General features: G+C 57.8%; 1 protein-coding gene across 3 annotated transcripts; it reads left to right on the top strand.

The window, feature by feature from the left end:
* The first annotated feature begins 339 nt into the window (after window positions 1-339).
* DEF8 (differentially expressed in FDCP 8 homolog) lies at window positions 340-14,747 on the top strand. 3 transcript variants are annotated; one of them, XM_084906944.1, is made up of 12 exons: window positions 340-406; window positions 4,709-4,842; window positions 5,105-5,202; window positions 5,947-6,096; window positions 6,893-7,034; window positions 8,470-8,634; window positions 9,126-9,253; window positions 9,442-9,555; window positions 10,464-10,541; window positions 11,244-11,384; window positions 11,503-11,612; window positions 12,638-14,747. In XM_084906944.1, exons 2-12 carry the CDS (start codon window positions 4,719-4,721, stop codon window positions 12,738-12,740), a joined length of 1,353 nt encoding a protein of 450 aa, XP_084763070.1. In that variant the 5' UTR covers window positions 340-406; window positions 4,709-4,718; the 3' UTR covers window positions 12,741-14,747. The 3 variants fall into 3 exon arrangements, with proteins under 3 accessions (XP_084763070.1, XP_084763069.1, XP_084763071.1); XM_084906943.1 differs by having other exon boundaries at window positions 10,461-10,541; XM_084906945.1 differs by having other exon boundaries at window positions 10,461-10,541; window positions 12,586-14,222.
* The last annotated feature ends 1,963 nt before the right edge of the window (window positions 14,748-16,710 follow it).

Genomic DNA, 16,710 nt, shown 5'->3' with positions numbered 1-16,710 from the left:
TGCTCTGAACACCACCTGGGTTCGCAGGTGGCCAGCGCGCAGGGCCCTGGATAAATAAATGCGTGGGGTAACTTCACCTCTGCCTCAGTTTCCCTCCTGACAAGCTGGAGAAGCCCATCTCCCTATTCCTTCTATTCCGCTCAACCCCTGGGGTTTAAGAAAAAGAAAAGCCACCTATTTTTTTCAAAAGGTGCTGTGGGTCAGACTTATGCAGCCCTCCCCACCCTTGCCTGGCCATTCCATCCTCAGCAGCGAGATAAGCATCCCCCAGGCCCCAGGGGGACGGGCGAGGCCGGCGCTGCCATTGGCCTCCGGGCCGCAGGCGGCAGCAGCGGGCGGCGGGCGGATACAATGTAGCGCGCAGGGCGGGCGGCGGATACAATGTAGCCGGGGCGGCGGCGGTCAGGTGAGCGCGAAGGGGGCGGAGGGGGAGCCCGGGGGTCGGCGAGGGCGGGGGTGCCGGGTGGAGGGAACCGGGGCTCGCGGCCCTGGGTGCCCCCTCGGCCTGCCGCTCGGAGCTGGGCGGCCCCTTTCCCGACGCGGTCACGTGGGGGAGGGACCTGCCCAGGGCGCCCGGGAGGGTCAGACCCGCGGGGGGACGCCTGCCTCCCGTCCTCACCGGGCGCAGGGGGGCTGGTGGCTTGGGCGTCCCTCACCCTGGACGGGGGATCCCTCCCTCCCCCCTTAATCACCCCCGTGACACCGTCCCTGCCTGTCACTGCTTCCGGCTGTCAAAACGCTGTCAGTGCGATTCTCAGGCCCCCGTCGGCATGGTGGTGCCGCCCTCCGGAGGCTGGGCCTCTCAGGCCTCAGTTTCCCCATCTGTCAAACGGGTGTGACGGGGGGGGGGGGGGGGGGGCGCCAGCCCTGCCCTGCCCCTGTGAGATCTGCCAGTGAGGGTCCCCAGTGTGTGCTGCTGTTTGGAGTGAAAGCAGAGGAGGGACCCTGTGGGGGCGGCCGGTCCCTGAGGCCGGAGGCGGCCACCCTTCCAGGTCAGGGACAAACAACCCTTAAGGGGCAGTGACCCGCTGCTGCCCCTGTGGGATCCCGGCCGCCTCCTTCGCGGTGTGAGCGGACAGGATGGAGGAGACCTCCCCTCCGGGAGGAAGGCTGGGCCCCCGGGGTGGATGGGCGATAAGGGCCTCGGGTTCCAGGCACAGGCAGGACACGCTTGGCCACGGTGAGGGCCGGAGTCTCAGCCTGGGGTCCCTCGGTGCCCGGGAGCCGGGGTTTATTCCTGTTTCCTTTCACTGCTCGCCAGGGAGCCCTCTGCCCCACCAGAGCGGCACTCTCCGAAGGAGGCAGTGTCGGGGTGGCCGGTGTCTCTATTCCTCCCGGTCTCTGCCTTCCGGACTGTTCCTCTGTGCGGGCCGAGCTCTCTGTGGGGTGACCCTGTGGGCATGGGGGTACTGGTGTCCCTGGGCCGCCGTGTGAGGACATCGTCTGTCCACCCTGGCAGCCCAGAGGGAAACGGGATTCTCCGACTTGTCAGGAGGGAGATGGAGGCCGAGAGAGGCGAAGTCACCCCATCATCTATTTATCCGGGGCCTCTGTGCCAGGCCTGGGACTGGCACCGCCCACTGGGAGGTGCATGAGAGAGCTTTTTGCAGGGGGCTGGCAGCCAATGAGAGCTGCTGGGCAGAACTGAGTTCCTGCCTTTGAGTTCTCTAGCCGCACCTATTTTTAATATGTTGTTGTTGTTGTTTTTAGGGAGAGAGGAAGGGAGTGGTAGCGAGAGAGAGACATTGATCTGTTGCCTCCCGGCACGCTCCCTGACCCAAGGCCAGGCTGCTCTGGCCGTGTTTTAAATGCTGTGGGTTTCCAGGCGGAGACCTCTGTTCGAGCTGTCAGCAGTGATGGCAGTGTTCGACTGCTCAGCAGCCGCTCTGGGCACTCCTTCTCCGCCGTATACAAGTGCTCAGTCCTTCCACCCACCCCAGGAAGTAGGCACGCTCCCTTATTTACTTACGACAAGAAAATGGGGTCACATCGCTCATCGCTGGTAGAGGCAGGGTGTGAATCAGGTCTGTCTGCTTCTTGATAATAATAGTGCCCGTGGTTAGTGTTACCCAGTATCTAGGGACGCTCCCTGTGTGCTGACCAGGTGCTCAGAACCCGATTTAACTGATTTAATCGCAACAACAACACTGTCCAGTGGGCACATTATTATCCCCATTTAAAACACGAGGACTTGAAAGCACGGGTGTAGGCGTTTGCTCAAGGTCACACAGTGAGGCGTGCACAGAGCTGGGGTTTGAATGAGGCCGATTTGTGTGACTTCAGAGGGTGCTGCGGTGATGGTTTAGGATCTGTTCTGGCCACAAAAGACAGGAATCCCCTCCCAATCGCAGTGTTTTAAACAAGTTTATTTCTCATTTTAATGAAGTCCCAGAGTGAGTAACACAGGGCTTCTGTGTCACAACCCAAGATGGCTGCTCAAGCTCCACCCCTTACGTCTGCATCCCAGACAGACAGACAGACAGACAGCAAGAGGCCGGAAGAGATGAAGAGGGGCACCCTCCTTTAAAGAACAATTCCCAGAAGGCTCAGGAGAGCTTTCTGTTTACATCCTGTTTGCCAGAACATTGTCACGTGACAACATCTAGCTGCTGGGAAATCATGTAATAGGATGAAAACCAGGGTTCCCGCCCTAGCCAGTTTGGCTCAGTGGATAGAGTGTCAGCCTGCGGACTGAAGGGTCCCAGGTTCGATTCCAGTCAAGGCCACATGCCTGGGTTGCAGGCTCAATCCCCAGTGTGGGCCGTGCAGGAGGCAGCTGATCAATGATTCTCTGTCATCACTGATGTTCCTTTCTCTCCCTCCCTCTCTGAAATCAATAGAGTTCCTCACTATCAACATAAAACCAGACCTGTGCTGTGGCTAAAACAGTAGGAACACATTTTATTTAGGAGGATTGCAACAGAGGATAGAAACCTCTGTGTGGAACCGAACTCTGAATAGAGCATTGGACACTGGACTTACAGCCAGGGGCAGGATGGGGTCAGCAGATGTAAAACTGCAAAGCGGTAACGCCAAGTGGACAGGGGATTCTGGTTAAACGGACCTAACATCTCTGAAAGCTGAGGTGGGGGCAGGAGCAGCGGCGGCGGGGAGAGGAACGAGGACCCCAATCAGCTGTGACGGGGAGGGACGCTTGGGCTGGGAGATATTCCGGAGCCTGAACAGAATCTGGTCAGCAGAGACTCTTGTCACCAGGAAGGAGGGTGGGGTCACTGGCAGCGGGTCTAACACCCTGTGAGCTGCTTAAAGCCTCAGGCAATAGGAGAGGGGGCTTGAGGTCACGCACCTGGGCTGCCCCTGTCCTGACTTGGGGGCAGACAGCCAATGGTGCCAGGCTCTGCCAGACTGGAGCTGCCAGCCCACATCCCACCACAGAGATCAGACAGGAAAACAGGTCCCAGAGGTGGTGGGGGTTCCTGACGGTGCAGTGGTCAGGATGGGGGTACCCTGGGTATGGCTGCCCCTCTGTGCTCTGTTCTCTTTCTTGGGGGAGGGCAGGAAAGAATCACGGGATTGATTTAAAATATATATTGATTTTTAAAGAGGAAAGGAGAGGAAGAAACATCAGTGATGAGAAGGAATCATTCTTCAGCTGCCTCTTGCACACCCCCTCCTGGGGATTGAGCCCGCAACCTGGGCATGTGCCCTGACTGGAATTGAACCCAGGATCCTACAGTCTTCAGGCCGATGCTCTATCCACTGAGCCAGACAGGCTAGGTCTTTTATAATTAGGAATTACCGCTGACTGTAAGTGGGTGTAGAGAAAGCATAACCCACACGCAGGCACTTAGTACGAATCTTTTTCTTAGCTCTACTTCCTGCAGATTCATTCCTCCCTGGAGGCCTAGGAATGTGGCCCAGCTCCTTAGGTGTGGGGACCTGGATGTCAACTGCCCCCGGCCAAAGCCCCTGCCTCTGTGGTGCCAGAGCAGCCTGTGTCCTTTTGCTGAGCTCTCAGGGGGCGGGGACGAGGGGGGGGGCCGGCCATGAGGGGAGGGGTGGGGAAGCAGTGCAGGCAGTGACGTAGGCACTTCCTGCCTCTTTCCTGGGATCCCAAGGTCTGAGGCCCTGACGCAGGCCACGTGGAGTGTCAGCGGGACCCAGGCCACGGAAGGGCCCTGCCCCAGGCCTCATGCAGGTGGCACAGGCGGGCTGGGCCCGGCTTGGCTCCAGGGTTCCCGGTTCCGTGCTCTGGCGGCCGTCACGGAGTTGTGGTCGGGCTGTGGTTGGGGTGGTCTGAAGGAGAAGTGGTAGCTGTGTGTGGACCAGGAGTGAGGAACTGAGTCCCGGTGGGTGTGTGTCATGGGGCAGTGAGCCCTCTCAGCGGACCGTGAGGGCGGGGCTGGGCTGGAACTAAATGGGGCACCTGGGGCCAGAGGACTCTGTGCTGGGAGGCTGCCTGCAGGGCCCCCTGGGACAGGCCACGGCCTCCTGTCCTGCCTGTGAGCACTGGGAGTGTGTTGGCTGCCATCATCCTGCTGAGGAGACCACAGGAGGCCTGGCTGAAGGCTGAGCTGGTTTGGGATCCACTGAGGGTGGAGGCTGTGGTGTGGGGGCCTCCACCGGACCCCCATGGAGATGAATGAGGCCAGGCATCCCTCTGAACCCCGAAATGCAGAGAGGGGCCGGGCCGGGTGACCAGGAAGCTGTCTGCTCACCGCTGCCCCCGCCCCGCCCCGCCCCGCAGGGGGGATGCTATGGAATATGATGAGAAGTTGGCCCGGTTCCGGCAGGCCCATCTCAACCCCTTCAACAAGCAGCGTGGGGCGAGGCAGCATGAGCAGCGGGCTGGGGAGGAGGCCCCCGACGTCGCTTCCGAAGGTGGGTGTGGGGGGCAGGTGGGCAGTGTGACCCTCACGCCAGCACCCGCCCGCCCTCAGTGGGAGGTGCTGGCTTTTCCCCGGAGCTACCTTTTCTCCACTCGTTCCTTTGCAAATGGGGCCGGGCCAGGCCCCCCTGGCACCTCCCGTGGGCTCTCTGAACCTCAGGGGCCCCACTGACCCCCAGCGACCCAGCTTCCCGCTAGGAAAAGGCAGGCTGGCTTCTCTCCATTGCCTTCCACACCTGCTCTTGCTCACTCCAGAGACCCTGCCTGAGCTGGCCCCTGGGGAGCCGGAGTTCCACTGTGCCGAGCGCGTGATGGATCTCGGCCTGTCTGAGGACCACTTCTCCCGCCCCGTGGTAAGGCTCAGGGTGTGTGTGTGTGTGTGTGTGTGTGTGTGTGTGTGTGGTTGGGGTGTACCACAGTCTGCAGGCAGAGGGGTCATGTGCATCTCAGCTAAGGTTCTTGACATCTGAGGCCCAGGTGACACCTGACACCCATCAGCAAAACCCGCTGGAGGGCTGGACCTGGGAATGGGTTTGGGGCTGCTCTTCTCATGTAGGGCTGTTCCTCTCCCTGCACTCTGGCTTCTTGTGATGCATCTGGGGTTCCACAGACATCTGCTGGCGGGGGGTGGCGAGGGCGGGAGAGAGGGAAACTCCCTGCCCACAACCCCCACCAGCCATGCAGCCGAGATGGCGCCTCATCAGTTGTAGGTTTTGTGGAGTGGTTTGACAGTTTGCTTGGTCACTGTGAGGTGCTGGGGTTGGGGGGGAGGGTGGAGCTGGGCTGTCTCTGGGCCTGGCGATTAAGCCAGAGCCACTTCCTCTCCTTGGGGACAGGCGAGTGTCATGTCCCCAGCTTTAGTGAAACAGCACGGCCAGAGAAGCGAGCGAGTTTCTAAAAGAAGGAAGTTGTGTTTTGTAAAACATCCTGAATGAGGTCTTCAGAGGCCTGTGGGTAGATGGGTCCAGCTGGGGGCAAGCAGGGTGGGCGGTTCCCGCTGGGCCTGAGCAAGGTCTGCTCTGGGCCGACCTGTCCACGAGGGTGGGTCTGGCGTGGACGGAGGCCGTGGGCGGCCATCGGCTGGTGTGTCCCCCCAGGGCCTGTTCCTGGCCTCGGACATCCAGCAGCTGCAGCAGGCCATCGAGGAGTGCAAGCAGGCGATCCTGGAGCTGCCCGAGCAGTCAGAGCGGCAGAAGGACGCCGTCGTGCGGCTCATCCACCTCCGGCTGAAGCTGCAGGAACTAAAGGCAGGTGCCGGGCCGCCGCCCGGGAGGCGGGTGGAACGGAGTGGCAGGCGGGAGGCCTGGGCTGGCAGAGGCTAGCAGAAGGCAGGTAGAGAGATGGGCTCTCGATCCCTGGGCAGACTCCTCCTCCATCCGTCTGATCCTAAGGGGCCAGTCCTGGGTCGCGTGCCCACCCACTGTAGCAAGTGAAGTAAGTCCCACCTTGAACCACGTGACTCGGATTGGGAGGCGGGGCTTCCTGAGGGTGACAAGGTCGGGGTGATGGGTCCGGGCAGCCAAAAACCATGTCTATAATGTCGTCCCGGAGTCCGTGCATCTGGCCTGGCTGCACTGGCCCGGGAGTCCCTGGGAACTGGGAAGTGCTGTATTCATTAGGATGTAGATACAGCTGTGGTCACAAAGATTGCAAACCACAGCGGCTTAAAGGATGGGGACGTGTCATTTTACTCAGAGGTGCCATTGGTGGTCCAGGACCCGTGGCAGGGAATGGTCCTCCTGACAGCCCCTGGGTGGCCACACTCCCGTCTGTGCGTGGCCAGCGGAAAGAAGAGAGGAAGGGCAGAGAAGGCCATGACCCTCCTGCTCACATACCCTTGGCCCTAGGTGCAGCACCCGGGCGCAAGGGGTGCTGAAAAGGTGGTGCAGGCCTGGCTGATTACAGGGGTGCTCCGTTGCTAAAGAGAAAAGGGTGACATTGGGAGAAACTCAGCTGGTTACAAGAGACGCCTGGGAGGAGTAAGTCAGGGGGCTTCCCTGTGACCCCCGGTTCACCGGTGACCCCGCCCGTGGCTCTCCCCAGGACCCCAACGAAGATGAGCCCAACATCCGAGTGCTCCTGGAGCATCGCTTCTACAAGGAGAAGAGCAAGAGCGTCAAGCAGACGTGCGACAGATGTAACACCATCATCTGGGGCCTCATCCAGACCTGGTACACCTGCACAGGTGGGCAGGCCCGGCGGCTCTCTGGTGGGCAGTCCGGTCCCCAGGGCGGGCAGAGACCACGCAGGTCTGCTGTGTTCAGGTGACTCGATTCTCGGCCGTGTCCTCGGTGTTCGCTGAGCCCTGGGCACGAACGAGGGAAACCCACCTTCGCCGGGCTCCATCCACCCCTGCGTTTTTGGTATGAGTTAAATGAGTTAAAATACATATTTAGTTTCTCAGTTGTACCACCCACATTACAAGAGCTCAGGGGCCGCAGGAGGGAAGTGCAGAGAGGATGCTTCCATCATGGCAGGGCACACCATTGGAAGGCAAACAATAAGCGAGGGACATGGTGTGTTAGACCAGAGAGCATGGTCGAGAAGAACAGGAAAAGGAAAAAGCAGATGTCGGGGAGAGGGGTGTGTGTGGCTTTAGGGTGGGATGGAAAGGCATCATGTGACATTGAAGCAGAAACTCGGAGGTCAGGGACCAGCCAGGCATATATGTGGGGAAGAAGGTTCCTGCTCGGAGGAGCCCGTGCAAAGGCCCTGTGGTCGGTGTGTGCGGTGTCCTCAGTAAAGCAGAGAGTGGCTGGGGCGTTGTGTCTGAGAGGAGGTGTGGTCGGTGTGTGCGGTGTCCTCGGTGAAGAGCAGTGTGGCTGGGGCGTTGTGTCTGAGAGGAGGTGTGGTCGGTGTGTGCGGTGTCCTCGGTGAAGAGCAGAGAGTGGCTGGGGTGTTATGTCTGAGAGGAGGTGTGGTCGGTGTGTGCGGTGTCCTCGGTGAAGAGCCGCGTGGCTGGGGCGTTGTGTCTGAGAGGTGTGGTCGGTGTGGTCGGTGTGTGCGGTGTCCTCGGTGAAGAGCCGCGTGGCTGGGGCGTTGTGTCTGAGAGGCGGTGTGGTCGGTGTGGGCTCAGAGGGAGCTGGCCTGTGGGTGAGCTGTGGCCTCAGCAGGGCCTGCAGACACTGAAGTTGTCACAGGGTCACTGGCTGGTGACTGAGCGTGGACTGAAGGAGGGATGCAAGGTGGAGGGGGAGGATGGCACTCTGACCAGGGTGGGCGGTTGGGGGTGAGAGGTGGTCGCTAAGGAACTAGCGGAAGGACTAGGAACGTGTGCGTGAGAGAACAGCTGGAGTTAGTCTTCCGTCTCAGCAGGTGGGATGACGGATGTGTTTCTGAGGCTGAGATGGGAGCACGGGGGCGGGTTCCGTAAGAAAGAGCCTACGTTCCACGCAGACAGGGTGGGTGTAGAGCCCTTTGGGGTCCCGGTGGGAAAGGCAGGTTCAAATCTGGAATTCGGGGGCGAAGGGCACACTCCTTCAGGCCCAGGCCCCGCGGTGAGAAGCTCTTGGATTGGCCTGGAACCTGAGTGGCCCCTCTGGGGCTCCTGGCAGCTGGAGGTCAGCCTGGGCCTCAGGACCCCACCCTCTAAGAAGCATATCACTGGTCCCCCACCCCAGGGTGTTACTACCGCTGCCACAGCAAGTGCTTGAACCTCGTCTCCAAGCCCTGCGTGCGCTCCAAAGTCAGCCACCAAGCCGAGTACGAGCTCAGCATCTGCCCGGAGGCCGGGCTGGACAGCCAGGACTACCGCTGTGCCGAGTGCCGGGCGCCCATCTCTCTGCGTGAGTGCCGGGAGGGGCAGGTGGGAGCACTGGACACATCCGGCGGCCAGGCCAGCATGGCTCCTGCGGGTGCCGTCCGTCTCCCGGGGAAGCCACGGGGGCCGCTGTGGCACTTTCCCACGTGGCACGGGCAGACGGGGTTCCAGCCCCGGCCCCCTAGGAGTTCCCGGGGCTGCTGACCTGCACTCGCCCTCCTGGGGGCACCCTGCTGTCACACAAAGCCCGCAGTCGGCACGCACTGCCAGGCCTTAGAGATGTAGTGATGCTGATTCCTCAGGCCCGCTCAGCAGCCCTCGCGGGCAGGCCTATTATTGTCCCATTTTACTGATGAGAATAGTGAGGGCAGCACGACGCTCTGACTGCCTGATGTCCCATGGTCCTCTCCTGTGTGTGGGGGGTTTAGCTGGACCATGGGACCAGCACCGTGTGTGGCGGAAGCCCCGTGCGCACGCGTGTGGCCGGGACCCTAAAGTAGTGGGACTTTGTAACAGGGGGTGTGCCCAGCGAGGCCCGGCAGTGTGACTACACGGGCCAGTACTACTGCAGCCACTGCCACTGGAACGACCTGGCCGTCATCCCGGCGCGCGTGGTGCACAACTGGGACTTCGAGCCCCGCAAGGTGAGGTGGGGGGCTGGGGTGCGGCCCTGGGTGTGTTAGGCCTGGCGGGGGTGGTGGGGGGAGCAGGGGGAGGTGGACTGGGGCGTGGTGGTCTGATAGGGGCGTGGCCAGGTGCTGACCGGTGGTGGGGGGTGGCTGGGCCTGGGGGCCGGTGTGTGCTGGAGGGGCCACTCCCTGCCGTCCCCCAGGTGTCTCGCTGCAGCCTGCGTTATCTGGCGCTGATGGTGTCTCGGCCGGTGCTCAGGCTCCGGGAGATCAACCCTCTGCTGTTCAACTACGTGGAGGAGCTGGTGGAGATCCGGGTGAGGCGGGGGTGGGGGCGGCGGGCCGGCTTGTTAGAGCAGAGGAGAGACCCGCCTGCTCAGGTTACTGGCCCGTCAGCTGTCCTCTAGGCCCAGAGGAAATGTGAGAATTTCTAGTAGCCACATTACAAAAGTAAAGAAGAAGCTGGTAAAGTTACTTTGAATAACGTATTTATTTCACCCAATATACCCAGAAGATTGTTTGGTAATCACTAGACCTTATTAAGACACTAGAGGCCTGGTGTGCGGAATTGGTGCACAGGTGGGGTCTCTAGGCCTGGCTGGCGGTCAGGGCCTATCAGGGCAATCTCGCTCAGCCCCATTGGGACCTGCCAGCCTCGGGGGAGGGACCAGGGAAGGTTGGCTGTGGGAGCGCACTGTCCACCAGGGGGCAGCTCCTGTGTTGAGCATCTGCCCCCTGGTGGTCAGTGTGCACCATAGCGACTGGTCAACTATGGTCTGTTAGGCTGTTATATATATAGATTACATTCTTTTTATTTTTTGTCCTCCATCTTTTAATTCCCTGTGCCTTTTACACATGTGGCAATCTGGTCAGCCCAGCCAGCTCCAGTGCTCAGGAGGGAAGTGGCTGGTGGGACAGCATTGCCAGGCCAGGAGGTGGTCAGAAAGGATCAGACTCCATTTACAGGGCAGGTGCCTGAGGCAGAGCCAAGGCCACTGGGGCTGCGGAGGGCTCTGCATCCCTCTCGGATGGAGCGTCGAGGTCCTGGCTGGCCTGGAAGCTGTGCTTGGCCCTTCAGCTTGGCTGGAGCACTCACAACAAATCCCTTCCTGGGGGTGTCCGATGACACGACTCCCTCCAGGGCCAGCCCCCATGGCCACACAGAAGTGCCTGGGGCAGCCCTGGCCTGGCCTAGGGGCCCAGCTGCCTCTCTTGTCCACAGAAGCTGCGCCAGGACATCCTGCTCATGAAGCCATACTTCATCACCTGCAAGGAAGCCATGGAAGCACGTCTGCTCCTGCAGGTCAGAGCCGTCCGGGGAGGCGTGAGGCGGGTGGGAGACAGGCAGGCGGAGGAGGGCCCGTCTCGCGCAGGTCTTTTCCGGTGGCTGACAGTGTTGGCACAGCAGCCTTTAGCCGAGGGTCTCCCACACTGTCCCGGGCAACACCTGGTCTGTCATAAGCAAACAGGCAATTCTGCCCCAGAAGTGTTCTCTGACCACATCGGTGTGTTGGGCGCTGTGAGAAGCAGGCCTCGTCCCTGCAGCCTCTACGTGGCCCCATGACGTGGACCAGGCGCGGGCCTGCCCGGGCAGAGTGGACCGGGAAGCACATCTTCAAGGCTTACCTGCTTGCTCAGCCCGTACTCACTGAGTGCCTGCTGTGGGCAAACACTGATAGGTCCTGGGGAGCAGTGAACAAAACGAGATCCTCGCCTCATCTCAGAGGGGCCCTTCGGGGGGGAAGACAAGAAAAACGAGCTGTTCCCGAGGGTGCTGAGGTCTGTGGACAGGAGGAGGCAGGGAAGGCGGTGGGAATGTTGGGGTCAGGACGGGAGGAAGCTGTGTGCCAGGCAGAGGGGGGAGGGGTGCGTGGGCAGCAGCAAGGGGGCCCCTGTGGCTGGGGGCGCTGACGCCTGTTTCTCCCACGAGCTCCCCGGACCCAGGCGTGGGCGGGCAGGGGGAGGGCGAGCCTCGGGCTTGGAGTCACGGCCGCTGGGCCCGCAGCTCCAGGACCGGCAGCATTTTGTGGAGAACGACGAGATGTACTCGGTCCAGGACCTCCTGGACGCGCACACGGGCCGCCTGGGCTGCTCGCTCACCGAGACCCACACCCTCTTCGCCAAGCACATCAAGCTGGACTGTGAGGTGGGTGGCCCCTGGGGACCAGGCACCTCTCCTCGCCCAGCCCCCAGGCGGGGAGGGTGGTGTTTCCTGGCTTCAGGTGCCTCTGAGCAGCACTGACTTGCTCCCACCCCACCCCCAGCGGTGCCAGGCCAAGGGTTTCGTTTGTGAGCTCTGCAGAGAGGGTGACGTGCTGTTCCCCTTCGACAGCCACACGTCCGTGTGCAGCGACTGCTCCGCCGTCTTCCACAGGTTGGTGTGTCTCTCTTCCCCCTCCCCCAGCCACAGGGCCAGGGCCAGGGCCAGGGGGAAGCTGTTTGGGGCTTGGTCTTTGCTGCCTGGTTTTCAAAGCCCTTTGCCTTGATCCTAGATAGGGAGTTAGGCCCTGAAGTGTGTGCCAGAATCACAAGATCCTCTGGGACAAGCACCTGTGGGGCTGGGGAGGGCCCCTGTGTGCACCCCACGGCTGTCCTGCTCCCCTATCCCAGGGCTGAGGTTGGCCATGGTTTCCTAAATCTAGTTCCTGGCACTTCTAATGTCCAAGTGGTATTTCCTCAAAATTCCCCAGGCTAAAAGAAATACCTAACATTTTGTTCATTAAGTATTTAAGTTAAATGTAAGCATTTATGAATTAAAGACTTAATGAATGTTTGGGACAAGAATATACATACATGGGAAGGAAGTATTTAACTGTTCAAGAAGCACAATTACTAATAATATGCGTCTGCCTGCTGGGCTCTGCACAGCTTCTCACAGTGGCTTCAGATGGGACAGCACCCTCCACCCCACTCTGCCCACACTGGTTGTTTCTGGCCACTTGCTGTTGGTCATGGCAGCAGCTGACGTCACAGCTTTGCAGAACTGGGATTGCTGTCATAGGAAGGGTTCATGTTGAAACTGTGAAGTCCCTTGAGCTAGCCATCTGCATGGTGTGTGACATGTCAAATGCTGCTGTGCCCCCTTCAGAAATTAGCCCACGGGCCCCTGTGCCTCCACAGTGCCTGGGCAGAGTGCATGGTGGCGATGGAGCAGGTAGGGTCCTGAGACTAAGATCCGAGCCAGACTGTCCTTGTCATACATTCACAGGTGCCAGTCGCAGGCCCAGCAGGCACATGTGGTACAGACCCTGCCATGCCCTTTGGGAGACACTGCCTCAGTTTCCCCAACTCTGGAGGGAGCCCGAGTTGGGAAGCCTGAGGACTCACTGCTAACATTTTACATGCAGAGGCCCGCCCTGTGCCCGGGGTCTGACCCTGTCTGCCTGTCACTGTCCCCAGGGACTGCTACTATGACAACTCCACCACGTGCCCCAAGTGTGCCCGGCTCATGCTGCGGAAGCAGTCTCTCTTCCAGGAGCCTGGTCCGGACGTGGATGCCTAGAGCCACGGGCACCCTTCCCAAGCCTCTCTGGAGCCCACCCTACCGGTCGCTGCCAAAGTCAAGGTGTTTCTTGTGCTCTGGACACCCCTAGGGCACAGCCCCTGGACCTCACCCGCTGGGCCAGAGGGTGCAAGCACCACAAAGACCATCAGCGCCCAGTCTTGCTGGGACTCAGGGCTATGCCTGGCTGTTTCCTGGGTGTGCTGCTGTGAGGGCCAGAATGTGCCCTACCACTGCAGGACTCCATGGGCAGGGGAGTGGGGGAGGGTTTTCATCTTCCCCATGAAGAGCCCCCCATGTCCTTGGAGCCAGGCTGCTGGGTCTTGGCTACCCTAACAACCCTGGAGGGCTTCCGGGAGTGGCTGACATGACCTGAGGACGCCAGCTGCACACCCTCAGCCCTGGCCTGAGACTTACCTGTGGTGGATGATTGGGATCTACCTGGAGGCTCACATCCTCCACCCCTTGTCCCCTTGGGGTCTCCTGGTCCTGGCTGAGGCTCTTTACAGGTGTCTCCAGGGGCCTGGTCCTGTCTCCACGGTTCTCTCCTAGATTAGAGGTCTGGAGAGAGCAGGGATCGACAGGGGTCACCGGTTCTTTCTACGCAACATGGCGGGAAGGGGCTGTGGAGCTCTTTCCCCTGGTGCACCAGCGTGGCTCCTGGCTGGGCCTAGCCTGGCTCACTCTGGTGCTCTGAGCTGGGCGGCTGGGGGTCCTGCCCTGGCAGAGGTTCCAGAGGTCACTAGAAGGTTTGAGTGGCATTTCTGGGGACCAGATTGGCCCCTGAGATGGTCTGTTCCACTGCATTGCCTGTGGAGGAATCCGGACAGCTCAAAGACCACAAGCCAGGGCCTTTTTGGGGGACCCTGAGGTCCAGTGCTGGGAATATTTGCTCCAGTGAGTTCAGGCAGGAAGCCTGGAGTCCACGAAGATGAGCATGAGGTGTGTGACGCCCCATCTGACAAAGGACCCCAGACGGAGGATGAAGCCCACAGCGCTTCCTCGGAGGAGTTGCAGCCAACCTCGACATCTGCATGGAGGTTTCATGCATCAGAGACCCTGCCTTTGAGGGGAGGCCTGGGGGAAGAGTCCTTCCTGCCCTGCCCTGTGATTGGCTGTCACGTACAGGTAGTGGTGGTGGGCAGGGAACACCTTCTCCTTTGACTAGGAAGCCCAAGAGGAGAGCGGGTCAGCTGAGCTTGTTGGCCACTGGCCGATGCAAGGGTTGCTCAAGACAGTGTCACGTGGCGGCTTTAGGTCTGCTCTGACCTGCCTCAGTGTGACAGCGAGAAGCAAGGCTGGTCAACAGCAGGTCCTAGGCCTGCCTCTCTGGTAGGTAGGGTTGCAGAGGGTTTAACCAGTTAACTACCACGTGTCCAAAACGGCAACCATCCCCACACGCCATGATATTTTGAGTTTAATTAAAAAATCAGTTTGCAATGAATATTGTAAAAATAAATATATTACAATTTGTGTGTTCTTAAATATTGTCAGCTGAAAATTCTCACAAAAATGATTTTAAGGTTGGTCAGAGCTGCCACTTAGGGAAAGCATTTTTTTTATAGACACGCATGGCGTGTGGGGAAGGTCCGCCACTTGGGTCTATAGATGCTTACAGCGTACAACGGGTTAAGGGCAGGTGCCTCCGATCTTAACCTTTCTCACAGCTGCACGTTTCTGTCATGGGGACAAAAGCCATTCCTGAGTTTATGTGTTAGAATCAGTGACCAGAAGAAACGTTAGCATGCTGGCATTTGTTGGACAGAGTTGGGTTTTTTATTTTATTTTTTTAATCTCCCTGAATTACCTCCTGCTCCAACACCTCTCCCTTCTGGGTGACCAAGTCTCCAAACAGAATCACATGTGGTCTTTCTGAGTCCTCAGAACTAGAACAAGAACCCACAGAGGAACCAGTTTGCACAGCCAGCACCTTAGAGAGGAGCGACGAGGGGCACCCAGCTGGAGTGATCTGCAGTCACTGACACATTAAATCTGTGTTCTCGAGCCTCTGCTGTGTGTGGTGAATCAAGGACAGGTCAGGGTTTGTTGACAGGCAAACCAATTGTGGGTTCTAGGAAAAGCCCACAACCTGCCCCATCCAGTTGAGTCTCCTTAATCTGGTTTGGGGAGCAGCACTCTTGATGGGTGAGGAGCTCAGGTGTGGGTGTCAGACATAGGCCCGAGTGCTCGGATTCCCCTCAGCTTCCATTATGCTACGAGATGATGAGAACGCAGACTGTCTCATGGCTGTTTGGGATCTAGGAGTCACTGAGCAGGGCGTGCAGAGAATGCTCAGTGTCCTAATGGTGGAAGGACTGTCTCACTGATGCAGCATCATGACGTAATGGGTCCCGTGCCTGTTACATCTTGTTGGGCCCACTACAAGGCTCTCCCTGAAACTCAAGGCTATTCCCATTACCCTTGGCCTATAGGAAGCCATACATCCCTACTGCAAATCATGTGCAAACCTCACTTTTCTACAGAGGTATCTGCAGATTTGACCAGGATCTCAAAGGGGCTATAACCCCAAGAACCTCGGAAATCTCTGCTCATCAGTTCTATCCAATTGCCATCCAGATAAGCTGTCAGCAACCCTACTCCTAAAGGTTTGAACTGCACCTCGGCTACAAATAACTAAAGCTGTACTTGAGTATTAGGGGAGGATCAATCGTTTTCCCCCTTTCAGGTTACGAAATAGTAATTAACATTTTTATTGTACTTTGACTTAGACTTATAGAAATGCTGCGAGAACATTCCCATGTACCTGTCTCCTGGATGTCCTTCAGGTGAACAATTTGCCCATTTGGTTCATTCTTTCTTCTCTGAACCATCTGACAGTAGGTTACAGAGAGGATGCCACTGCCTCTCAATACTTGTGTATATTCCTCTCAACCAAGGAAATTACCTTACATGGCCTCGGTGCAGTTATCAGAAGACATCAGGAAATGAACACTGGTTAACAAGCTGTCATGTGCTATTTTTAAAAAAAGTCTACCTTTATCTATTTCTGGACTTTCTAATTTACTCCAGAGTTCTGACTACTAAAGTGCTTTAATTACAGACCCAATGTGTTTTAATGTCTAGAAGGACTAATCTCCTCATAGTTGTTTTTTTTTTAATGAGTATTCTAGCATGCAATTTTATTATTTTTATTTATTAATTTATTATTTATTTATTTATTTATTTTACAAAAAATGTCTTTATTGATTTTAGAGAAACATTGATTGGTTGCTTCCCATAGGGCCTGGAACTGATGAATCCAAAACCTGGGAATGTGCCCCACCTGGGAATTGAACCAGTGACCTTTCAGTGCAAGAGATGACTACTCAACCAACGCAGCCACACTGTCCAGGGCTCATGCAAATTTTTAAAGTACATATTTAAATAAAATTTTAATGACAAAATTTGATACCCAAGTGTCAAAATATCAGAAATAAGGTTTTCAGGGATGTTAAATCTCTGGAAGCAGAGAGACGTGGCTGAGCCTCATTCATTGAGGTCATTTTGTTGCTTCTGGCTTTACTTTAACTTTTGGTTACACACTGAAAAGCAAACTAAGGTAGCTGCTTTGAGTGTCCTTTTTTCTCATTGTACAATTCCCTGTAGCAACTTATGGCACCACTGATTGCTCTCGAAACTTTGTTTCCACTCATCATTGGGACTGCTACTGGTAAGGATCTGTAAGCCAGCCTCAAAATGTGAGGGGGCTGCCGAGAGTTCTGTGGTTAACTGAGGCAGAACAGGTTGAGTGTCTCCACTCTCCTCTCCTGCTGGCTCCTGTTCCAGCTGCACCAGCTCCTCATTAGAGAGAGCATCCTCGTGTGACTGTAGCAACTGATCCACATCGGCTTCCACAAGCTCTGCAAAACCCAGAGTCTTGGCAAGGGTCACAATGTGATTTTTGAAGCTGTGCAATGTTATCTGCTTGGGAAAAATTCTGGAACTGAACACACTGGGGCCAAATTTTCTT

The sequence above is a fragment of the Pipistrellus hanaki genome, assembly GCF_964339955.1.
Source record: "Pipistrellus hanaki genome assembly, chromosome: 15".
Lineage (NCBI taxonomy): Eukaryota > Metazoa > Chordata > Mammalia > Chiroptera > Vespertilionidae > Pipistrellus > Pipistrellus hanaki.
The sequence above is the reverse complement of the archived record's forward strand: the minus strand, read 5'-3'. Positions and strand labels throughout refer to the sequence as shown.